At 54.6% G+C, this 24340-nt stretch overlaps 10 protein-coding genes across 10 annotated transcripts; 5 read left to right on the forward strand and 5 right to left on the reverse strand.

The window, feature by feature from the left end:
• Positions 1-1659: 1659 nt before the first annotated feature.
• CCM_06450 (Maleylacetoacetate isomerase, putative) lies at positions 1660-2436 on the reverse strand (the record flags this gene model as incomplete). Its single annotated transcript, XM_006671591.1, has 1 exon — positions 1660-2436. The coding sequence occupies one exon, from the start codon at positions 2434-2436 to the stop codon at positions 1660-1662; it is 777 nt and encodes a 258-aa protein (XP_006671654.1).
• Positions 2437-3624: 1188 nt separating this feature from the next.
• CCM_06451 (tubulin, putative) lies at positions 3625-4630 on the forward strand (the record flags this gene model as incomplete). Its single annotated transcript, XM_006671592.1, has 4 exons — positions 3625-3701; positions 3756-3948; positions 4028-4309; positions 4391-4630. The coding sequence occupies 4 exons, from the start codon at positions 3625-3627 to the stop codon at positions 4628-4630; spliced, it is 792 nt and encodes a 263-aa protein (XP_006671655.1).
• A 95-nt stretch (positions 4631-4725) lies between these two features.
• CCM_06452 (Major facilitator superfamily transporter) lies at positions 4726-6516 on the reverse strand (the record flags this gene model as incomplete). The annotated part of the gene is made up of 1 exon (XM_006671593.1): positions 4726-6516. One exon carries the CDS (start codon positions 6514-6516, stop codon positions 4726-4728), a length of 1791 nt encoding a protein of 596 aa, XP_006671656.1.
• A 376-nt stretch (positions 6517-6892) lies between these two features.
• Positions 6893-7839, forward strand: CCM_06453 (NAD dependent epimerase/dehydratase, putative; the record flags this gene model as incomplete). Its single annotated transcript, XM_006671594.1, has 3 exons — positions 6893-6980; positions 7032-7207; positions 7288-7839. 3 exons carry the CDS (start codon positions 6893-6895, stop codon positions 7837-7839), a joined length of 816 nt encoding a protein of 271 aa, XP_006671657.1.
• Positions 7840-10304: 2465 nt separating this feature from the next.
• Positions 10305-13526, forward strand: CCM_06454 (uncharacterized protein; the record flags this gene model as incomplete). Its single annotated transcript, XM_006671595.1, has 4 exons — positions 10305-11012; positions 11070-12506; positions 12723-13329; positions 13369-13526. 4 exons carry the CDS (start codon positions 10305-10307, stop codon positions 13524-13526), a joined length of 2910 nt encoding a protein of 969 aa, XP_006671658.1.
• Positions 13527-14280: 754 nt separating this feature from the next.
• On the reverse strand, positions 14281-14925 carry CCM_06455 (uncharacterized protein; the record flags this gene model as incomplete). The annotated part of the gene is made up of 1 exon (XM_006671596.1): positions 14281-14925. The coding sequence occupies one exon, from the start codon at positions 14923-14925 to the stop codon at positions 14281-14283; it is 645 nt and encodes a 214-aa protein (XP_006671659.1).
• A 1567-nt stretch (positions 14926-16492) lies between these two features.
• On the forward strand, positions 16493-18176 carry CCM_06456 (metabolite transport protein, putative; the record flags this gene model as incomplete). Its single annotated transcript, XM_006671597.1, has 4 exons — positions 16493-16967; positions 17039-17426; positions 17461-17767; positions 17820-18176. The coding sequence occupies 4 exons, from the start codon at positions 16493-16495 to the stop codon at positions 18174-18176; spliced, it is 1527 nt and encodes a 508-aa protein (XP_006671660.1).
• Positions 18177-18453: 277 nt separating this feature from the next.
• CCM_06457 (uncharacterized protein) lies at positions 18454-20190 on the reverse strand (the record flags this gene model as incomplete). The annotated part of the gene is made up of 1 exon (XM_006671598.1): positions 18454-20190. The coding sequence occupies one exon, from the start codon at positions 20188-20190 to the stop codon at positions 18454-18456; it is 1737 nt and encodes a 578-aa protein (XP_006671661.1).
• Positions 20191-21026: 836 nt separating this feature from the next.
• Positions 21027-21896, reverse strand: CCM_06458 (uncharacterized protein; the record flags this gene model as incomplete). Its single annotated transcript, XM_006671599.1, has 2 exons — positions 21027-21369; positions 21436-21896. 2 exons carry the CDS (start codon positions 21894-21896, stop codon positions 21027-21029), a joined length of 804 nt encoding a protein of 267 aa, XP_006671662.1.
• A 315-nt stretch (positions 21897-22211) lies between these two features.
• CCM_06459 (poly(A) polymerase, putative) lies at positions 22212-23771 on the forward strand (the record flags this gene model as incomplete). The annotated part of the gene is made up of 1 exon (XM_006671600.1): positions 22212-23771. One exon carries the CDS (start codon positions 22212-22214, stop codon positions 23769-23771), a length of 1560 nt encoding a protein of 519 aa, XP_006671663.1.
• Positions 23772-24340: the final 569 nt, after the last annotated feature.

A 24340-nucleotide genomic window follows, 5' to 3' on the forward strand; every position in this document is an offset into this window, starting at 1 on the left:
CGTCCTGGTAGACGTCCTGGTAGAGTAAGTACTTGGCTTTTGTCCGCATAGAGCTTCACCCACAAGTGACTAGCCTGCGAATGTAAGCGCAGAGATATCCAATAGTTTTGGTCGGCATTTTGGCTCTGGAACAAGATATCCAAGGATCGATCGTCATCCGCCGGTGGAGCAATCTCAAGGGTTCCTAGTCGCAGACGTATCTCTTGGCCTGGGTCGCATCCCTTCAAGAACGCGTCGAATGACCGATTGGCAAAAGCGTGAAGTTCATGATCATATGGAGCTGACGTATTCAAGAGTTCGAGGGGGTTGAGTCGAGCACCGATGGCGACGCAAGCAGCATCGATATCCGCTTTTAGACGTTTGCATGTTTCGGGCGATCGCAGAATGCTGCTGAATCGGGCGCTGTGTAACTTGAGACGCGGGAAACGGCGGTAATCAATATCACGTTGGACCTCCTGTTCGACGTATCAGAAACTGTGTTGCTCTTTGTGATGCATGTTTACCAGTTGCAACTCTCCCGCTTTTGTCAATAACAACTCAAGGCGGCCCGCTATACTTTTCACATCTTTGAAGACGCTCCGGAGGTTTCCTAACGAATCAATATTTTGTAGATAGAAAAGCAACACGGAGGCCTTGGTTTCCACATCACTCCATATGTCATGATAGGAATGACTATGGCGAAGCTCGGCGCTTATGGTTTGAATAGTGATCAGTCCGGTACAGATGGTATACGATATATCAAGGCAAAGTTCTGCATAGTTAATAATTGGCGTCATGATAAAAAAAAAGGGGGCAAGATGAATGCAAGCCAGAGGGTAACACCACTGTTATTGCGCTCTGCACAGAGCCGCACAAATTTGCACAGAGTGAAGGTCCGGTCGAAACTGTCGCAGTCAGGCGTGAGGCACAAATAACATCAAGACAGTATGCCAGAGAAGGCGGTCTGCATGCGCACCCTGCAAGCTGGGGCCGTAGTCAAGCCCCAGCCAGCCTAATTGTATTTGCGGAGAGCGATTTCTCCTCTACCCCTCGTTGCCCAATCTCAGTTCCGGCACTAACTGATCATTACGTCTCTGTTCCCAGAGATCCCACCAAACGTTGAACTGCAACATATCGAACACGCAAGATGATGATACATGATACTAGTAAGCCAGTGCGGTTTGTAGTTGGGCTATGCCTCGGTCAGTTCTTTTTTTATCTCTCAACATCAGCCAGCAGCTGTTGGGGAAGAGTGGCGAGACCAGCGCAGATGATCCACAGCATTATCACGGTCGGCTATCTAGTGCAAAGGAGCTATACCATACCTGGATTGTGAATACGTCTGCCCTGTGTTAAAGAATGGCGGCTATAGGAATTGATCGGCCATGTTACGAACCAGTATGTCGAATGGCCAGAGTTGCTTCAACAGCAAATAGCACCCCGAAAATGCGGCATTGAGTAGCCGAGACATGAGCTGGGCGAGACTTTGGTCAACAGCCCCATCGTTAGTCGTCTCTCAGGGAAAAACGTATCATTTTGAGGATCAAGTAGAAGGTTATTGCTAACCATTTTCTATCAATACATTTTTACTGTTCGTTGTATCTGTCATGGAAATGTGGTATTCCGTCAGTTAGCAAAGAAATGACTGCTGTTAATGAGACGTAAGGCTAGTCTCCGCTACTACGCACGAAACTTGTCCGGTGTGTCCGGCTGCTTCCTCCAGTCTGCCGCCTGAAAGGCCGGCATCGCCTTGAGGGTTTCATACAGCTTCTGGACTTGAGGCACAAACGACAAGTCCATCTTATACATGAAAGCTTGGTCAATAGTCGGCACCAGACAGACGTCGGCCATTGTCACCGCCTCGCCGACCGTAAAGGCGCCCGACGCGGCCTCCCCCCACGTCTCGGTGAGCAGCGCCTCGTACGCGCGAAACCCGTCGGCGAAGCATGCCTCGGCAAACGCGTGCTGGTCATCGCGCTCGCCGCGAACGGCCCTGACTCGCTCCGTGATGCGCGCGTTGGTCGGCGGCGCGACGTCGGTGGTGATGATGTTGACAAAGTCGCGGACGAGCGCCCGCGCCTCGGGCATGTCGCGCGGGGGCAGCAGCGGAGTCGGCGCGGGGAAGCGCTCCTCCAGGTATTCAAGGATGGACACGGACTGCCGGATGATTGTCTTGGTGCCGTCCTGGCGGGTGACGACGAGGGTGGGCACGCTGCGGCTGGGGTTCAGCGTCTGCTGGTAGGCATGGTCGAGGTGCTGATCCGCGGCGAGGTCAATGAAGGAAAACGTGAGCGCGATGGACTTGAGATGCGCGGCGATGATGATGCGCTGGCAGCAGGAGGAAGGTGAAATGAATCGGCAACCTCCATTCCTTCGGCCATTTCTGGTCCGGTCAACGGGGGGACGTTTGGGGCGAAGGAAGAAGGAAGAACGAGGCCATTCTGGAAGCGTGGTCATCACGTGGTAGGTGCGCTTACTTCTTCTCACTTTTAGTAAGACGGTTGACAACGAATCTTTCTTCTACAATATCAAGCGAGCCCCTACTGGTATCGCTACCCACACGCTTTTTGCTCCATTCGAATCGGTACTCCGGATCGTCGCTGTCTTAGCACGGCTGGTGTGGCAATTTTGTGCGACAAGATACTTATGCATGTTCCAAACGCAGGACAACACCCCCAGAGGCGGCCCGAGACACGGCTAAGCACTCGAATTAGATTTTCGATAATAAATGTCTCCTTGTTTGAAAGCGGATACACAGTTTGCCACTCGCAGGCTTCTCACTAGTGGGCAGGTTGCGGGCTGTACTCGATGCCGGGCTCTAGACTCTGGGCCTTGGACTATTACTGGATTACTGGTGCTGTCAGTCAATCCCCATGTGATGTTGTCCTGTAAGTGTAGGAGGGAATATATACTTGAGTGTCTCACAAGCTGATACATACGACCATAGGCAGTAGAGAACACCGCGTCCCGTTTGCTCCGCTGAAGTTAAGCTATTGACCGGCAGATTAGTAGTTGGGTCGGTGACGACCAGCGAACACCGGCTGTTGTATGTTTACTTTTTGCCCTTTTTATCTTTTTTTTGTAGGGTTTTTGGGTTGGGATATTTGACGAGCTCAATCCGCTAATTGACGACCAAAACGCCAAAACGTGGCGCACGCACCTAAATTCAGAGTCAAGGCTGCACATAGTAGCCATACCCTGCTTAAATCTGTCTTTCTAGTTGTAGGTATTTCTTTTAAAGAAAGTAGCACTTATAAAGGTAGATAATATTTTAAGATAATATGGAGAAAAAAAGCCCTACCTCTATTCTATCTTAGGGTCTTCTTTTTAAGAGTATAATTTAAAACCATTACTTTTCGTGCTATAGATGTGTTATTTTTCGGCGCTATTAGGTGTGACATTTAGGTCGTCAAGTATCCCAATCCTTTTTGTATTGCTGCATCCCTGGGAGCGAGACATCAGAATGGCTGTATCCGCCCAACGTCGCACGCTGATGGAGTGTTATAAGCCGCACCTGCGGCCGCGACTTTCCTGCCTGCGAAAACTTCAACTGCTCCTTCCCCCTCACTACGCATTTTCGGTATTGACCCTACCATACTCCTACTATCAAGCCCACACTCGAGGTTTCGAACTTGTTCATTTCACATGGCGAGAGTGATAGACGGCTTGCCGGCCCCGACGCAGGTCCTCCCGCCCAAGATTATCGTTCTGAGTCGTAGCCGGTGAGTCTCTCAGGCATTCTGGCGTGTCATGCTCTTCTAACAGATCCCAAACAGCGTCGGTACCACATCACTGGCCACGGCTCTCGAAATCCTGGGCTACAGGACATTCCACTCGAAGCAAGTGTTTGCAACCGACAGCAACACGAATATGAAACTGTTCGAAGAAGCCCTGCGAATCAAGTATCTCGGAGGCTGTGGCAAGCGCTATGGAAAGGAAGAATTCGATAAATGGTTCGCTGGCTATGATGTATGAAGCGCATACTCCAAACATGTCCTGCACGCCCGCACACCAGATACTAACTAACCACCCGTTCCTCATCGCTTAGGCCATCATGACTGTACCGCAGTACTTTTTCGACGAGTTTCTGGAATGCTACCCGGACGCAAAGTTTATCATTACCGATCGTGATGCCGAGTCGTGGATTAAATCGGTGAAGAACACCATTTGTGAACTGATGAAGATGACAAGGTCATTTCCTCTGAGTCTTCTTGGCAGGACGGACGCATGGCTTGGCGCATTTTGCTCCCTGACTTGCACGTTGGAAAACGTCATCTTCTTCGGCAAAGGAAGCGTCGCCGGCATCGACGCTGCAAAGTCTGATTTCATTGTCAGGTAACTACATGATGCTCGAGGCTCTGCAACGCGCAGGTTGCTGACTGTTCACCCGTCCAGACAGAAACATATCCAGTCCCTGTCTGGCAAGCCTAACGTGGCTGTGTTCAGGCTCGAGGATGGATTCAGCTGGGAGAAGCTCTGTCCGTTCCTTGATCACGAGATACCCGACATTCCGTATCCAAACGCTTATAATCAGGACCACTTTCACACTCGCTGGGCCAACGTTTTGAGGCCGAAAATGTGGTATGCGACCGCCACACTTGTTGCAATCATCATCCCTCTTCTGAGCGTCTTTGCCATTTACTTTGCTTAAAAGGTCTGCGAAGTGTAGATTCGATAAATCATTATACTGCTCTTCAAAGAAACTCGACTTCAACGTGTCTTAGTCGCCGCCGTGTTGCTAACGAACTACGGACTGTCATCGGCGTCGGCTCCCTCTGATTTGTCCTGTTGACGGGGCAGCCAGTGAACTGATGCACGGAACACAATCGCCGATACAATCAGTACTACCCACACCAAGTATCCCATTAACAGGCTATTCTTGACTCCTGCTGCAAATACAGCACTCGCCGCCCCCGGCGTCACAGCACGCACAGCGCCATTTCCAACGAGCGCCAGAGCGTTGATGCCCGACAGTGCGGCGGCGTTTGGCGATGCATCATTGACAGCCAGCTGGACGCTGGTTTGTGCCATGATGACGGCGGAACCAAGCGAAACCATGGCGGGTGCCACGGCAAGCCAGAGCCATTCGCGCGTCACGCCGCCCCCCGACCGCAATAATGCATTCATGATAATGTACCCGGCAAAAACGGGCATGTAGAAGCTCGCGATGGCGCTGAGAAGCCCTTGCGTGCCCAGTCGCTTGTTCAGAAATGGAAATGCAACAAGAAGCCAAAATACCTGGCTAGCACCTTGCACAGTCATGTACATGGAAATCTCAGCAGGGGACAGCTGCATTCCGCCCAATCTGGCCGGCGTGTACAGGTATACCGGTAACACAGCAGACACGGCCACCGCCAGGACTTTGGATTGGGCATAGACAGCCAGAGTAATAGCAACTCCGGGTGCCTTGATCAGCTCCGACGGTGCCATCTGCGTGCCTTGTGCACCATCGGCTGCCTCCTGCGTCTCCTGAAGCCAAAGCAGCGATGCCAAGGCGGCAAAGGCGCTCACGACTCCCACAGCGATGCCGGCGAGAGCATATGGATTCTCCCGCAGCCACGTACTGCTGCCAAACAGATCCGGATACTGCTGCGCCGGATCCGTCAGCATCCCGCCAATCATGGGCCCGACGAAATTGCCCGCGTTGGCAGCAAAGACGAGCCACCCAAACGCCGTGGGCTGCGTATCGGCCGGGAACCCCTCGGAAATCATGGTGCGGGTGATGAGGTTCGAGGCCGCAAAGAGGCCGACGAGGCTGCGGAACAGGTACATTTGCCAGAGCGTGGTGGCCATGCCGAACAGCGACGAGCCGACTGCGGTCCCCGCCAGACTGCATACGAGCGCCGTCTTGCGGCCGAGCCTGTCGGCCAGACGGGCCCAGAGCACGAGCGCCAGAGTCTGCACAATGGCGAAGAGCGACTCGACAAGGCCGCTGTAGAAGCCGACGTCGGACACTGGCAGGCCCGTGTTGCGGTGCACCATGGCGGCAATGTACGGGAAGATGGAGCAGAAGACGACGGGGTCCATCATGCGAGAGAAGCAGAGCAAGATTAACTGAATCCGTGGCATCTGGCTGGAAGAGCTTGCTGCACAATTGTCTTGACGTGTTTCCGCGCCATTGTCCGACGTGGATGAGGATGCCAGCGGTGCTGCATAACATGACACAGCTGCGCTTCGAAGTAGAGGTCTTTGCTCATCTTTCATGTTTGCTGATAGATTGTTCCTCAAGCAATATTTTCCGAATGAAAAGAACGAGGCCAGACGAATATGTACTGTCCAAACGTGGGCTTCTCTTCTACGCAACCGAGACCCTTTAGCTCTTGTATTGACTAGAAGCAGGCCTGTTTTGGGGCGTTGCATAGGCAGAATTCGGAAGCAGGTTTCGGCTAATGCTGTGCTCCAGGGGATGTGTGAGACGGGTGTGCTTGTGGCTTGCTGAAAGCTAGAGCTTTGTGTGACTTGCACAAGATGCCGCTTGCCAGACATTGAGTCTGAGACTTGCGTATCGATCACGAGGGAAAGTAGTAGATTCAACATTCCGGGTACCTTTGATTAGCAGTTGATAACTAGGCAAATGACTCTTTTAGGAACCATGAGAAAATCGCATTCAAGGTTTCGGCAGCCAGCAAACATTACGCGGTTCCGACTAGCCACTCGTGGCGAGCTGCTGGCTGTCCGATACTCGCTCCTGGAAGCAGATGAAACATTGCACACATGCATACATACGTGTCACAGAACAAGTATTAGTTGATGAATCAGTCAAATGTTACTCCCTTAACAAAGCTCTGCGAAGAAACACCGCCTAGCGAGAGCCCGCGCCTTGGTAGAATACAAAACCCGTAGCACTGTAAATGCTATTGCAAGAAAAATCCCCAACTTTTCGCGGGCTGTTGGTTCATGTCCGAGAAACAGAATGAGCGAATATCAAAATCCAATTCCGCCGCGGCACACCAAAGAGATGAAGGCTTTGGTCTTGGGACTGCCCCGTACGGGCACGTCGTGTAAGTGACACTTGCCCGGGCTTGGTATGCTACCATGCTGACCTTGACTAGCTCTTTGCTCGGCGTTGACAATTTTGGGCCTCAAAACGTACAATTACTACGAGATTTTTCGAAATCAAGAACAGGGACATTTTCAGCAATGGTTGTCGGCCATTGACGCAAAATATCGCGGCGACGGAGCGCCTCCGACCAAGGAAGACTTTGACCGAATCGTGGGCGACTTTAACGTATGTGAATGGATTCCGGAGAGAAGTTGGAGTCTGAACTTTGAGTCCCCTTCTCCGGTGCTAATGTCGTCCCGCTTCAGGTCCTCGCAGGCAGTCCTTGCTGGATGTTTGTCGACGAGCTCCTCGCGGCGTATCCCGACGCCAAAGTCATTCTGTCGACGCGACCGCCCGAGGCGTGGCTGCAGTCGCTGCGGCAGACCGTGTTTGCGCTCCTCGGCAGCCGGACCTGGGGCGTCGCCTCGCTCGCGGACCGGTTCGCGGCGCTGCACTGGCGGCTCCTGCACCGCATCTACTTTACGCTGTCGCAGGGCGAGGAGCCGTGGCGTGCCTGCGCCGAGCGCCCGCTGCTCCAGTCGTACCACGCGCATAATGAGTATGTGCGCCGGAGGGTGCCCCGGAGCAGGCTGCTCGAGTACCGGCCTGGGGATGGCTGGGGGCCGCTCTGTGCATTTCTCGGCGTGGAGGTTCCGAAGAGGCCCTTTCCGCATACGAATGGCCGGACAAGCTTTGTGGAGACGGAGAGGGCGAGGTACTGGTCGCTCTGGAGGAAGATGGGGGTAGTGCTGGCCAAGGGGCTGCTTGTAGTAGGATTGGTAGTGGTTCTTGCGCGGATTGCATTCTCTCTTGTCTGATGGGTGGCAGCTGAGTCAACATGTAGCATGGGAGTAGCAACGACCGGGTCGATTACCCTTTATACCACATAGTCTGAGGTAACCAGATCTACGTCCGCCAATACTTTGTCTCATTTCTTCGGTGATAGGTCGGGCGTCGCCCTGTTGTACAGTGGCGCGATAGGGACGGGTCAAGACATTGTAAATGAACCTGTGATACAGACCAATGCGCTGATTCTCGCACATCTCACGCAGGTAATTAATTGCCCCTAAATAGCCGCAGCGAAATGGTTATACGGAAATATATTGCGATTTCTTTGTCTAATTTCGTCACTGTTATAACCCCGAGAAGCGGCGCCGTGATGCCATGTCCAACTCGCTTTAACAATGGCGTACCCGCCTACCCTGTAGTTGAAGAAATCAAAGGAACATGCCTTACTTCGTGACTGGAGGGAAATTCGAGTACGAACAAAATTTAAGTCAGACTTTTTAAAATTACCTTTAGATTTCAGGGTCGTTACAACTCTGCCGCAGCATCAGGCAGCGGCTTGTTGTACTGCGAGTGCTGGTATGGGTGGCAGGATAATGAAGACGCTATCTAGGCTCACCACCAAACACGCCATCGTGTAATAGGTAGATGTAGAAATCGCTTCGCATCCCACAGTGGTCGCACCCCACAGGCAACAACTTGAGTAATTCATCCATTCTAGACGAAACAAAGTACATTTCACCTTAGTTGCAGGGAAGCCAGTCCTTCTCATACCAGGCAGCAGCGCCAGTATCGGACAGGGCGTCGCGCGCGCATTCTCTGTCCCAGGATACAGGGTTGTCGCAACGTCACGTTCTCAAGAGCCGAAACGACAAGTACCGGCATATGCAGCTGACCTGCATATCCAAAGCGATCTTGCGGATGTCAGCTCCGTCCCGGCAGTCTTTGCGCAAGTCAACGAGAGGTTCTGGGGCAGGCGCCTAGTTCGTCGACAACGGCGAGTCTCTCCCGTCCAATCATCACCAACAAGGGGCCAAGGGTGACGGACAGAGACAAGACACTAACAAATGCACGACAGCGGCGGCACAGACTCTGACTCCACCCGACGACCCTTGGCATTAAATATCTGTTGAGCATCTCCATCGCAGCTTCGTACTGCCAGCGTCCTCGAGGCTGCCTGGCAGGCTGTCGCCGGCTTCAGAAGCCTGCCTAGCTGCACCGCCCACGCGTTCATCTAGTTACACGGGCAACAGGCTCACTGACGGGCTTCTTTTCACGGGTTTCGTCGACTTGGAGAATTGGCAAAAAAAAAAAACGGCGCCGCCCACTTGATCGCGGCCGCTAGCAAAGCCTACGCGCCCAGGGTATACCGGTACGTCACGGGTTGAATTTGTTGACCGGGGCTGGAAATGTTATCCGATGACGATACTATAGTTACTGACCCGCCCGCCTCCTCCAGATTTGATTTTGCTGCGTTGGACGGCGGCAAGCCAAACCTGGATGGGGGCGAGTTCTATACGGGGTACGGAACTGGGGTGCCTTGGCTGGCCAGGTTGTCAGGTTGTAGCCGGAGAAGGGTATAAGGATTTTCGCCGTTATTAGCTCGGGCGGTTCTGCGAAAAGACTCCGAGCTAATCACTTAAAGTCAAGTACGGAGGCTTCTGTGTCTGTTCGTTATCATCGCAGCCACGACGACAAGTCGCTCAATCCCATCGCGTGCAGTGGAGAGGCTCTCATTTGTAGTGAGGCAACTAGGCCATGCCAATAGGCCGCGCAGCAAGTCACACGCCCTCGTGAAACGTGTCGATGGCATCCCATAGGCAACTATAGAGATGCACATGTCTCGGCACCGCGACAGTAGTCGATTCCAGGGAGACGTGTCCTGGACCAATCAATCTTGTTTTGAGCCGGACTTGCTCACCAAATGGAACAAACTATACATTGCTATAACAAAATGTCGCGGGGACCTCTAAGCGCCGTCATGCAACATGTGTGGAGGGGGAGGGGGACCTGGGACGAATCAATGCCCTTGCCGCCCACCCAACCCCCGTTGTGGTTGTGGAATGTGTTCGCAGAGAGCGAATAGAATGTCGCAGCTTCAGTAGATTGATCCTTTACTGGGTTAGATCCACGACCCAATCAGCGGGGCTGACACTATTCTTAGGTCTAGCTTGACTATCCTAGGCGCTTCGATGCCTTGCATGGGGCGGGATCATGTCTTACCATTCGAGATGGCAACCTACATGGTTTGATGGGCGGTCGGTGGGTTGTTATGGAAGCCTAAATGCCCTGGCGGTTGCCTCTCACCGTCTTGTAATGGAGCATAGAGATCCAAGTATATAGATTGGGGGCTGGCCGGCATTCGTCGAGCCTTCTGTGTAATCACTTTTTTCCTTTTTCTTCTTCCTTTCCTCTTTCGTCACTGTTCATCCAGCTCCTCCACATCCATCTTGGTTCGTCTCACCAGTCACACAATCCTCCCCGTCCTCGACTACCAATGTCCCACCTCGCACCACGACCCCCGCAACGTCCGGCTCATCACCGCACCCGCAGCCATTCTCAACCCGTCGACAAGCGGGCTGAGCTGGTCGCCCAGCTGGAAGGCTGCATCGGCCAAGTCTTGGAAGCGACAAAGGCGTACAAGTCTCCCCAGCAGCAGACCGCCCATCAGAATGCCAACCAGATGTTCCAGCAGCGCGTCATGGCCTCGCAGGGACATGCGGGAAACATGTCGGAGCAGGACTGGTTCGGTACCATGATGCAGTGCCTGAACGAGAGCACGCGCACGCTGCAGAGCTCCTTTGTGCGCAACACGACGCTGGATGTCGCCCTCAAGGCTTTTGCTTCGGGTGTCTTTGATGCACTAGGACCGGGCTACTTTCAGGAGTCTATTGATAAGTTTCTGGCCTCGTCAAAAGCCAATGCCTCTAATCATACGACCATCCCTCATCACGCGGCTCCGGCGTCGGGTATTCTCTCCCCCCCGAGAGAGATTGGTCCGGGACAAAGTTTCTTGCAACACCCTCTACACAATCTACCCCCGTCGTCTCCTCACCCCTCATCGTTCCCTTCTGCACACCACCAACTTGTTCAGAGACCTGCAAACCACGTCGCATCTGGTCTTGTGGCTGGCCCATATCAGCAGATGCAAAACATCCCGACGGTCCGGCAACCTGTCCCCCCCGTGCGCGGGCGTGGCCGCCCAGTACGTTTCACCCCCCGGGATGCGATTCCTGTACATGTTGCTCACGCAAGTATCTAGCCCAAGCGTCCAGCCCAAAGCGAAGTCCCGAACCTGCCTGCACAAAAGAGAGCCTATGCCTCCGAGGCGCTGCGACAGGCCGCCGGGCCGATGAGACCGCCACCCACCCCTACCCATGCGCAACCGAGCCATGGCAACGCTCTGAAGCCTCGACTGTGTATCGACTTTTGGGACGTACAGCAAGAGAGGGATCCGCGAAGAAGACAGGCTATTCTTGGGTACGGGGGCAAGTGGTACGTCTTCCAGTGCCACCAGCACCATCAAGTTGTCTTTTTCCAGACGGCAGAGGGTGCGAGACACCACATGATGACTCGCCACGCCTTGCCGAGCCAACACATTGATTTCCTCGACATTGTTCGAGAACTCGGCGTCGAAGTCATGAACTGCGATGCTGCCCGTGCGGAGAAGAACAATTTGGACGCCGTCAACATATGGAATCGCTCCGATCCAACAACTGCGGGACACCAAGACACTAGTATCTCGCCTCACGGAATGCTCAATAACCAGACACCACTGCTGACAGCCATTTCTGCCACCCCAAACCCCGATTCGCAGTTCCCCATCTCTGTGCGCATCGAATATGGTTCACTACCACGGACTCAACTCATCTCCCCCAGCACAGTCTCTCTCTCCGATGATGAAGGAGAGAACATGGCTGTAAGCCGGGAATCTGTCGTGATAAAAAAGGAGCCGATCGAGAATGAGCTGGATCCATCGCCCGTTGCGACACACCGAGCACAGTCTACAGATGCTCCAAGCTGCTCCCCGCAGTCATCAGAGCCTGTTGGTGGAACCACTGAAGGCCTCGAGACAAGTCCAACAGCGTCGCTTCCAACACGGCCGAACAAGTGCGGACAGATCCCCGCCCAAGCCGCCCAAGAAGAGAGAACTGTCGAGCCCCCGGCAAAAGAGTCGACGGCCGGCGACGTTTCAAAAGTTGTCACCGAAAGACCAGCCGAGACGCGTGACATGCCAGAACAGACTCCAGATCTGACACCGGACTCGCCTAGCTCCTCTGAACTGAGCGAACCTCCCTCTCTAGAGGAGCTCGACTCGTTCGAGACGCGAGCTACCAAGGCAGACGCGCCCAAAGTGATTGACGCCGATCTGGAGGAAGGCGAAATCGACGAGTCCTGCATCCGCGTCGCACCATGCTCCCCCGTCACATTGAGCAAGACGATTGCCTCATCCACGCCGAAGAAGAAGAGGAGGATTACCGCTGCTGGCTCAGCGTCAGGATCACGAAGAACAAAGCTCCCGTCGACGCCAAAATCGGCGCAAAAGAAGAGGAGAGAGCGACAGTCGTTTTGGAGCCCGTCGCAGATGTCGGGCCCGAGCGCTCATGATCAGTTCAAGACCAAGCCGTGCAAGAAGTGCCCCGAGAGGTTCTACTTTCGAGCCCAGTTGGCGACGCACATGATGAGCGAGCACCCCGATGTAATAATAGTAGAGTAGCGGTTGGCCCCAGCAGTCCACGGCGATGATGGCATCCACGTCAGCGAGAGGTCCATGAAATATACATCTTTACATTTTCGAACTATCTTCTTCAACCTCCGTACTAGGTGACATGACTTTGTGAATGGCAATCATGTCGTCGCCACCAAAGCCACGGTCCACCGCTTCCCTATACAACGCATTACACACCGTCATCAGCGGCGTCTGCGCGCCCACCTCGACCGCCGCCTGCCGCACCAGCTCCGTGAGGTTATAGCAGTCCGCCACCGCCGCCTGCGGGGCCCAGTCCTCCGCGAGCATCTTGGCGACCTTTTGCCTCGAGTACGCCGACGCCATGGGCCCGGCGTCGAGGACCTGCGCGTACGCCGCGACGTCGAGGCCCATTGTGCGCGCGAGGTGCATCGACTCTGCGAGGCCGGCCGTCATGGTGATGAGGAAGAGGTTGGTGGCGAACTTTGTGCGCAGGCCGGCGCCAATGTCGTCGCCGCAGTACACGGCCGTCTTGGTGATGGCGCGCAGCAGCGGCGCCACGCGGCGCGCCGCGTCCGCGTCCCCGGCCAGCATGCCCACCAGCTGGCCCTGCTCGGCCGGCACGCGGCTGCCGCTGACGGGCATCTCGAGGAAGCGGCCGCCGGCGCGGCGCACCTGCGCGTCGAGCGCGCGGCTGCACCCCACGGACACGGAGCTCGTGTTGACGACGGTCGTGCCGCGCAGCGCCGAGGCAAAGGCGGGCGTGAACAGCGCCCGGTACGCGGCGTCGTCGAAGAGCATGGTGAAGACGACGTCGGACTGCTGCGCGACGGCGGTGGGTGAGTCGGCGATGCGGGCGCTGGTGCCGTGAAAGGGCGCGTACTTGGCCGCGCTGCGGTTCCAGACGGTGACGGGGAAGTGCTTGGCGAGGTTGAGCGCCATGGGCGTGCCCATGGAGCCGAGGCCGATGAAGCCGACGCGCATCTCGGGTTGGTTGGGTTCGGTTGTCATTGGTGTCGTGGCAGCGAGTGATAAAAGTTCGGGTGGCGGCATCTAGTTGGGGATGTGCCTGTATATATACAGCTACATTTAGTCTCAAAATCACTAGAGGGGACCAAGGGCGCGCCCTCTCGGCGATGGGTTGAAAGCTGGTTTCAACATGACGCTGATTTGGTGTCCCTCCGGAGTCGGCCCCGGGACCGATTTTAGAGTTCTCGGCTTAAGGAGGTTCCAGCTCATACTATGCCGCGTTTAACCACCAGGACAAACGACTAAAGTAGATGATAGTGATAAAACAAGAAGAGCATAAGATCTATATAAACAAAAAAATAAGAAGAGAACAGAACATAATGACAAATCGCTGTCTATTTTGCCTCCCTGGTGCATCCAATTCACTGAGTTGGACGCATCTTCAACCATTTCAGCGACCAACAAACACCACGCGTAGTAACCTGAAACTTTCAAAACGCAATGACACTAAACCTGCTGACGAATGCGCAATGAAGCTGCAGACGATAGTTCTTGGGTCTGGATGACTCGAGGCTGCAACTGCGTCAAGCGGGCGTGTTTCCATGACTGGACGCGGCATGTCATCCCCAAGACGGAGATCCCATGTAGCATGTAGATGAGGGTTCTGACGCGGATTTCTGGCCAATCCGTGTTCTAATGTCCGGCGGTGCCGCCTAGCGAAATGAGTTGATGCGCGACAACTGAGGCATTGCCATGTTTGATCCGAGCGAGAGCGGCACTGCACCGCGGTCGCAATGTGAGGGAATCTATTTCGACCTCATTCCGTGGTCGCCTTCATGTTCTGACTCAAGACACGCTCAATAACCGTACGCCAAGATTCCAAGTCTCTAACCTTAAGATCCTTCTCCTTGGCCGCATCATCCCATCTCCGCAACTGGCACATGTCCCGACACCACTCGCCGGACCCAAACTCGTCCTTTTCCGCGCCGCTCATCGGCCCGCCCTGGTACGCGAGGCTCCTCTTGCTCGCGTCCGACAGCCTTTCAGCATACGAGGCATCCACGGCGCAGAGATAGCGCTTCGCCGCCACATGCGACTCGACCAGGCGGGCGACCTTTTGCGGAAAGCCCAGCGCGCGGAGCATGGCGCCGCCGAGCGTCTCGTGGCCCGCGCGACCGACCGAGTGCGGCGCCGCTTGGCCTCCGAGGCGCCTGGCCTCGCCGCCGGTCAGGGCGCGCAGGTCGGCGGCCGGCGCGAACTGGCCAATGTCGTGGAGCAGCGCGGCGACGTGGGTGAGTTCGTCGACGGGCGGCGTCGCCGAGGCGGCTTGGGCGGCGGCCTGCAGAGAGTGCTGGAGCTGGGAAATGGCTTCGCCGAGATACGGCGTCTGCTCGGACGCGGCTAGGACGGAGAGGATGTAGTCCGCCACCGAGGCGGGGGTTTTGCGCTCAGGGATGCCCATGTTTGTAGTATTGAAAAAGAAGAGAAGAAGATGACCGAGAAGAAAAAAGATGTCCGTGATTCTTCAACAATGGCGGAAAACCGAGTCACTGCTGGCCTGGTTAGCAGCGGCCCAGTAGCTTCCACGTGCTTAATTGTCAGTCTTGCTTCAAACACCCATGCTTGAGCATGGGTTCAAAACCACCTCATTACATGGCCCATCAGAGCTTTTCAAATCCCAAACCTCATAAAACGGGATAGTTTTGCCGCCTCTCCGTCAATGTGGAGGGCTTCCCCAACTTCTGGGAATAAACGAAGCAACGAGGTCAATATACGACGCACGTGGGTCGCTTGACTGGCTACTTGTCAGCATGACCGAGAAATCGGGCCTGAAAGACGAGGTCGATTTCCAATATTCCCCCAAGGTGGCGTTGAAGGTGTGGATCGACGGATAGCGCAGCCGTGCCGGGGGCCTGCATCGAGGTCGAAATCTGGTCCCAAGGATCCGACGGGCATTTGTCGCATAATAACAACAAATGCGGCATTTCGGCTAAAGGGTCTTGCTACTCGAAAGAGGTAACTGACTTCCTGCTCGGGGTGTAAGGAATGGCTTCTTTCATCAAGTTTCGATAGGATCCAGAGATGGTTATTATCGTAGGGCATGAAATCGGAGCTTTCGGTGGCCTGGTAATCGTGGACCTCTTGCGCCCATGATTTCAGGTTGGTGATTTCCTCGGGACAAAGAAAATCGCGGACAATGAGGTAGCCATTGTCCTTGAAGCTGGCGACGTCGGATAAAGGAATCATGCTGTGATGACAATTTGTTTTCATGCCAGGGAGCCAGCCTTGGATTGTACACGTGCGGGATGAGCTTCGCCTTTATCGATTCCTCCTGCTCGGTGCCCTGTTCCATGCCGACTCCAGCCCTGCAGGTCCGCCTCGTCCAAATGCAACAAGAGGAACAAGCGACCTCGGTCTGCTAGACAAAATACTGCCGTCATCATTCACCCAAAGGGCCCGAAATCACACAGATACGGGACAAGCCGGCCCCTGCGATCTGCACCTACGCCAGCCGACGCCACAGCGGAAATACACTGCATTAGCGCAGGGCGCATTGCTGGGGGCTCATCGGTTTATCTCATGGAATCACAATCGTCGCTTCCGCCACGTGTTGTGGCAGCTTCGCTCCCGCAACGACAATTCCACTTACACGACCTGCAGTAGGAAGGGTTTGGCAAAGTGACGAACTACAGGCTTCTCAGATGCTCGCGTGCTTTCTGCAGCAAGGTGAATTTCCTTTCCCAGGATCGGCATCTCGGCACGAGAGTTGCCCTGTACATTTGTCAACTGCCTCCACGTGGGCGTGGCGAGCGCATGCGAAGCCGTGCAGTCGACTGTTTTGACCGTCGTTGAACGACACGGCATATCCTGGGCTCGGTGTCAATTCTGTGAAACTGTGCATGCGAGCTGTTGCCAACTTATCCAGATTCTTACTACATGAATAAAAAGGGCCCCTTTTCTGCCGTCAAGATAGACTCTAGCCTTGTCTGATACGCCAGTGAGCGAGAACCGCGGCAAATACAGTGGCCATGTCTGAACCAACCATTGCGCAGCCCGTCCACGACAGCGGCACATCGCAAGACAACGGCAAAGACGCTGCCATCGTCCACATCGCGTCCCAGAGCCCCCCCAAAGTCATCGGGCGCAGCAGCAAAATGTCGTCCATGGCCATGGTTCTCGTCGCCGGCGCGGCTCTCTTCTCCGACGGCTACAATGCGCAAGTCGTCGGCCAGATGAACCCCGTCTTGTCGGCGCTCTACCCGGCCGACTACACTAAGCGCGTCAAGACGGGCATGTCCAACGCCTTTCTCATCGGCGAGGTCTTTGGCATGCTCTTCTTTGGCTGGGCCATTGACAGGCTCGGCCGTCGCACAGGCATCTTCTGGGCCACCTTTTTTCTGGTCCTCGGCATCGTCCTGGCGACGGCCGCGCACGGCGCCACCCGCCAAGGCATGTTTTGGATGATGATCATTGGCCGTGGCGTTGCTGGATTTGGAGCTGGAGGTTTGTTTTCTGTGCACTGGCTGCTTCTTTGATCATGTATGACAGGCTCGATATCTGACGACGGTGAATAGGCGAATACCCGACATGCGCCACCAGCACTGCAGAGGCGGCAGACGAAAACGCCCAGGTGCGACGTCGCCGTGGCATGCTCTCCGCCGTTGCCACCGACTTCTCCATCGATCTCGGCTTTGTCTTTGCCGGCATCGTCGTCCTCATCGTCCTCGCTGCGTACAACTACAAGCCCGGCGACGGCCTCTGGCGTGTCTGCTTCGGTCTCGGCCTGGTGCTGCCCGTCGCCCTCCTCTTTGTGCGCCTGCGTCTGGTCAACTCGACCCAGTACCGAAAGCATGCCATGAAGAAGCAGATTCCGTACTGGCTGGTCATGAAGCGCTATTGGAAGCCTATGCTCGGCACCTCGATGGCTTGGTTTGTATATGACTTTGTGGTAAGGACGGATTCGTGAGGGCAACGCTCAAAAGAGTTTCGTTAACAGACGTCTGCAGACCTATCCATTCGGCCTGTTTGGCTCAACAATCTTGGCCACGCTGAACCCTAGCGACAGCCTTATGCAGACGGTCGGTTATGGCACTGTGCTCAATTGTTTCTACTTGCCCGGTTGTCTCCTCGGAGGCTATCTCATGGACAAAATTGGGCGCAAGCAGACCATGACTCTCGGTTTTGTTCTCTGGTCACTCATGGCATTCATCATCGGAGGCGCTCTGAACCCACTCAAGACTGTTTTTCCTCTTTTCGTCATCATGTACGGAATTTTCAACGCGGTGGCCGAGATGGGTCCAGGTGTATGTCCTTTTACTATCCGCTGAATTCTTGTTGGATGCTAACAACGTTCAGGTCGCGACCTTCCTTTGCGGTGCCGAATCTTTCCCTACCCCCGTCCGTGGCCACTTTCTTGGCTTCGCGGCCGCTGTGGGCAAGGCTGGCGCTGCCATCGGCACCCAAGTCTTTACGCCGATCCAAGATTCTTTCCAGGACGAGGACAAGGGCATACAGGGCGTATTCCTGATCGGCGCCGGCTTTGCCATGACCGGAGCCATCATTACCTGGTTCCTTGTGCCGGACATGGAGCGCGAGCTGGAGAGCGAGGATGTCAAATTTCGCCGTTATCTAGAGGAGAATGGATACCATGGTGTCTTTGGCGAAGACCAGAAAGACGAAGATGCATCGGTTTCCCACATTGGCACCAGCTAAAAACAGTTTTCTACTGTATCTTGTTGCTTTCGCCAAAATTCCTGTGTCTGGCCTTGTCAGCGAACCATATGGAGTTGCAGCTGGTAAATGTGCGCGTGTTTGATGACGTCGATATGTCGCTTAAATATGTCGACTTTCACGACGATTGTGACACAGAAGGGTATACACTGGATAATTGACCTCGGCATGTCCCTGCCTGTTATGCAAGGAGATTAGCTTTCTGTCAGCTGATACATTCGTATTTGGCTTTGTCGTTATTTCTGAACACCCAATCATCTCAATCATCTCCCATCTCCATATCCTCCTTATTGTCGTCCGAGAACTCAGCCTCACTCTCTGAGTAGTCATCCGCGAAATTCAAGCCCCTGATATCATGTATGCCCATTTTGCCATGTCGTTCCCTCGGAAGCCGCACATGATTATTCGCGCCAATCTTTCCCTTGCCCCGCTGCAGCGCGATGCGATCCAGGATATAGTTGCAGCAGCGCCAGATGCGCTCCCTGTTGCGTAGCCCGTGCGAGGTGTTGCTCATCGTCTGTAGCGCAAAGTACAGCTTCCGCCAGTCGGTGCCGTGGCGGGGGAGCAGCGTCACCGGCACCGGTTCCGGGATATAGGCGTTCTGTGCCTCGAGTTGCTTCATCTGGGCGCGCAGGTCCCGCAGCTGGGCACGCTTTTGCGCCGAGGACTCGCCGTCGTCCTCAATGGCCCGGATCCAATTGTTCAGATACTCGCGGTGGTGGCTGACGGCCAGCGCATCCGGGGCAATGTCCGACTGCGAGCGTGTCACCCAGCCCGCGTACGGGCGCGCGCACCATGCTTCCCAGATCCAGGGCATCTCGTGGCTGACGTGGCCAAAGTACAGGGACTGCGGGAGGTTGGTGGATGCCTGTGAGGAGAGGTTCATATGCGAGATGCCGTCGATATCTGCCTCGCCCGATGGAGGAACCGCAAAAGCCTCGTCCGTGGCCAGTTGTTGCATCTCCTCCCGCAGCGCCGGCACAAAACACGGGTTCGCGGCAATCCACTCATCGCCTGCTACATGGTCCCAGACCTGCTCACGTGTCGCGCGACGGACCGCGTCTTCGTGTGGAAAGATTTTATCCGTATAGTGGTACGTCGATTCCACGCGGTACCAGCCCACCAGGCCCTCGACGTCGACCGTATTGCACCGCTTGATCGAGGCGCGCTTGAAGACCTCGAAGCAGGCAGGGTGGAACGGCACGGCAGCGAGGCGGCGGTCGCTGGCCGAACTCACCCAGTTGTACACCTTGAATTGTTCCTGCGTGTGGCGCATCGGCGCAAAGATGGTGACGGCGTTGGTCGTGGTGTCGAGATGGTCGCGCAACCCGGACAGATAGCTGGAGCACTGGTCGTCTAGCTCAAACTCGTCATCTCCCTCTTCTGGCTGCCAGTCGCTGGGCTTGGGACACAGCAGTTGGAACGTGTTGCAGCCCCGGAGCTCTTCGGCGGTGATGTTTTGTCCAGAGTACGCATTTCGTAAGACACAGTTGGGGCCAGCGATGTGCTCGCGGCTGCACCATGTCGGGTCTCGTTCCTTGTACTCCTCAGTGAGAGGTACGATGCGATTTCCATTGTCTGCCTTGAATCCCTGAAGAAATTTCTTGTACGAGTGGTCACTTGCGCCGACTTCGGTTTCGCTATCATCGCCATCGTCGTCCTCGTTGTAATCATCGTCGTCTTCGGACATGTCCTCAAAGCAGTCATCGCTAGTCACACCAGAAGATGCCGGCGTGTATTCATACTTGTCGTCCTTGGCATCATCCTCCACTTTGACTGGGACAAATGACACGTCTGCGGCATCATCTTCATCCTCGGTACCATCGTCAGTCACCACAAAGCAACCAACACAGTCGGTATCGTTGCTGAGGGGGATGCCCTGGCGCATGCGTCGCGATGCTGCCTGTGGAGGCTCACTCGCCAGCCGCATGCGACCAACATTGCCGCTGACACCGCAGATCTGGCATCGGACGTCGGTGCGTTTGGAGGAGACCATGGTGAATTTTGCCGGAATGAACTTGATGATGGAATTGTACGCAATGGCGTGTTCGAGCCGGCCTTGATGATGGAGCTGAGGAGGAAAGCGACACCTGAGAGCCGGCCATGATGAAGCATTTTATATGAATTGCGTTGGATGCTCAATTGCCTTGTATCACGCAGGACAAATAGCGACAACTCTTTTCCTACCAATGATGCCTAAAGAGGCAATGGCCGAGCGCATCACGGCGCACGGGAAGATGCAGCCTCTCCGCACAGCCATATCTCACGATGCAACAAGCTCGGAAGATGCGAAAAGGGTGTCTGTTGGCATTGACCGACCTCAGTTCAGGGCTGTGGATGCTGGCCGGGTGCAAGCTCAGGCCTCTCTGCGATCCTGGCTCGTCAATTTGCGGAAGTGGCGGTTTTCACGCGACCGTGAATAATGAGGCGTAGCAGCCCGCAAATTTAGCACTGTGGCGTGAATCTCAGTGCTTTTAGCGGGTAGTGTCAGGCTTCAGCCACTACCACTGTCCTCACTAGTAATGGGCGGGCGCTTGCTCACACAGCTGTGAGTGGCATGCTGATGTTGGAACTTTTGTTCACGCTGGTACCTGAGATTTGGGATGATTTTTTTGAAGGAGAAATTTAGTTGCTGGAAGCTGTTACCCGATTCGTCGCGGATCTAATAGCTACTGGGTAGATCCGAGAGGATTCAGGCGGGCTTCTCACTGAGGACTAGCGACATCTCACTGAGGACCACTATCTCTCACTGAAGACCACTGCTTCTCACTGAGGACTAGTGACTTCTCACTGAAGACCACTGGCTCTCACTTATTTAAGGACCACCGCTTCTCACTGAGGACCAGTATAATCAGCGGCCATGTCACCAACATGCCCCAAGGATACATTCCATTTTGTTGGTCGTCCATGCATGACGCGATCCCATTGACGCGATGCCGCATGAATCCTCCCGTATTTTTGCAGGGCCTCTGGGATTAAATCATCCCGCTCGCAATCAAGCAGTCGCATGATGAACGGAACCAGGTGTCCGTCCAGCACGGTCGGGTTCTTCCCAAAAATCCATTCATCGCCCGGATTATAGACTGCCATGACGCCGCTGAACAGGTCTCGAGCCTGCCCTTCCGCTTCCTCTACTCTGGCATCCGTCAAAGCAGTTTCGAGTGTCTCTCGATGGCTAAATGGATGTTATTAGTGACATCAAAACGAATTTGAGACCGGACCAAGTCAAAGTTACTCTTACACTTTCTGCTTGTACTCTAAAGCTCGCCTATATTTTGGACTCAGGTCGTCTCTCCGCAACGGTTCGTCGGCATCGCACGGAAGCTTGTCCATGCGCTGCCCTTTCGCAATCGAGAGACACAACCCTTGGATCGTATGGATATCCTGCAATAGTTGTCGAATGACCGACTCGTTTGCCTTTGGGAGCGAGTGTGGGTAGTGGGAGCACAGCCAGTAAGAAATATCAAGACTCTCTGGCATCGGCTGCGACAATGTACCGCCACTCAATACAGGCACCTTTTCTGGTTTAGCTCGCGAACAAAGATGGGCAAAGGGGCGAATTACCAAGCCTTTAGGATTTACCCTACCGAGAAACTCTTGGTCAATGTTTTCATCTCGATGCAGATTTACCAGTTTGTTGGAGAGCGTTACTCCCCCATCGCCGGAACGTTGCTTTGCCAGAACATATGTATACATGACCATGATGGAATACAGCGAAAACGGAAACATGTAAAGTGTGTAACTGTTAGGATCCTCTTTCCTCTCTGTCATCGTGAATCTCGTATTGTGAAGCTGGGAAAGATGTGAAAGAAGTGAAGTCTTATGGAGGATTCATTTAATTAGTGCGCGGGGTAGCCATTATCAGGCTGGAGGCCAAAAGGCCACAGCGTGACTCATCTTCAACCGCAGTTGGCTGTGCACAAGGACGACTCTTCAATTCCAATCGATTTCGTCTTTTTGCCAATTTTCTGACCCGTGTCAAAACTTTGTGGCAACCCAAGTCATAGCCATCCATCCATGGCGTTCCAGCTCCAAATCCAGCTGCAGCCTGCCGAGCAGCTTCTCCGCGAGTTTTTACTAGAGGCCGCCCAGCATTTTCCGGGACTCGAGATTTGGATCACAGGAGGCTGGGTTCGGGATCGCCTATTAGGGATACCTTCCTCCGACCTTGACCTGGCGCTGAGTAATCTGACGGGCAAAGAATTCGGCACGTTTCTGCAGACCTTTTCCGCAACGCCAGAGATCGAAGCCAAATACACGCAAAAGGCAGCCAAGCTGGGCCTATCCCGACCCTGCTTCTCGCGGTTTCACATCACAAAGAAGAATGCCAAAACGTGCAAGAAGCTGGAGACGGCCGGAGGTGTCCTGTTTGGCCTCGACGTGGATCTGGTCAATCTGCGGAAGGAAGTGTATGACGGCCAGAGCCGGAATCCGGAAATGGAGTTTGGTACCGCTGCCGAGGATGCATCTCGCCGTGATGCGACGGCCAATGCGTTGTTCTTTCATCTGGAAAGGAAAGAGGTGGTCGACTTTACTGGCCGGGGCCTCCAGGATCTCCAGGCCAAGATCATGAGGACGCCTCTGGACCCCAAACAGACCTTGTTGGATGACCCTCTGAGAGTCCTCCGTCTGATTAGAGTGGCCGGCAAACTTGGATTTTCCGTCGCCCCGGAAACTGCCCTGTGTATGCAGGACCCGGAAGTGCATGGCGCCCTCGACGCAATGATTACTCGCGATAGAATCGGTGCCGAGCTTGTCAAGATGATGACGAATGAAAATTCAGAGGCTAGTCTCAAACTCCTATTTGAATGCCGCCTTTATTCACCCGTATTCGTTCGGTTGGACTCAGCGTTACTCCAGCTGCTAGCAGCGCAGTGTTCTTCGTGGGGAATTCGGTCTGCCTCTTCAGCGTGGCCAACACCCTTACCACGAGCATACCGAACTCTTGCCCGGCTCTTAGATGGCGGAGGCAGCTTATCTTCCTTGATTATTCCAGACGACAATAGACATCTTCTCTGGATATTAGCGGCCTACTCACCATTCGCCAGATTGCGCCACACTCTACGCCAAGAGATAGTACGAGAAGCAGCCAGTTCCATCAGGGCTCCCGCCAGGGCAGTGAAACTTCTTGACGAGTCGCTGCGGAATTTCGATTCCATTCGCAATACAGTCAATCGCTTACATCGCTCCCGAGGCGAATGTGGCATGGCCATCCGCTCTTGGGGGCCAGCATGGACCGCTCAGCTCGCATTCGTCATGTTGGCGGAAGCGCTCGACGAAGATGCAACAGACGACGATGCCGCACGAGGCTGTTCCGAGAATTTATGGGAGAAATTTTCGAGGTTCGCAGTATACATCTCTCAGGAGAAGCTGGAAAGGGCGTCGCTGGAGAGACCTCTTCTAAACGGCAGAGAAATACAAGAGCTGTTTGGGCTCGAAGAGGGTGGCAAATATTTAAAGGGCATATTAGATGAGTTGATTCAATGGCAATTCAATCATCCTTCAGCCGCCAAAGACGACTGTCAGAACTGGCTCAGTCAGAAGAAAGACGACCTCTTAACGCCGACAAGCCGTTAATCAATACACGTATATTCCCCTCGCCATTCAGTCTTTCTTGCCTAACCTTCACATGTGCGTGACCCGTTCTGAGCGTCATCAGCCCTGGTCGGCTCTTTCACACTACCCGGCGAACGTGGTCTTGTTGAGTTCGCGGCGCCGGGTGCCTGGTGCCTCACAAGCGAATACAAGGCAGGATTTTCGCACAGCATCCACAGCCACAGCCGACCGGCGAGTGATTACCAGTGTTTGGCATCTAAGTCCGGCGGAGGAGATGCCATGGTGGAGTTGCGGAGTTGCTTTTGGTTAAGATGCAAACAAGTCGCCAGAATTCTCTGCGCCGAAAGTTTAACCGTTAGCCGTGTAAGCTAGTGGACAGGCCGGTCCAAGTCTCCACCGAGATACCCCGGCTCCGCGTCTGGACCGTCCGGTCTCAAGCCGAGGCGCAGCGTGACATGCAACTCCGCTCCGCAGAATTAATTTCTCGACGGTCCAAGCTGTAGTTGCCTCGTCACCGCTCTCCCATAACTACACCGGCCCTCGACCACTTTCCCAACTGGCCAACTTGCCCATCTCCCACGCAACTCGCT

This window comes from Cordyceps militaris (genome assembly GCF_000225605.1).
Source record: "Cordyceps militaris CM01 unplaced genomic scaffold CCM_S00005, whole genome shotgun sequence".
NCBI lineage: Eukaryota > Fungi > Ascomycota > Sordariomycetes > Hypocreales > Cordycipitaceae > Cordyceps > Cordyceps militaris.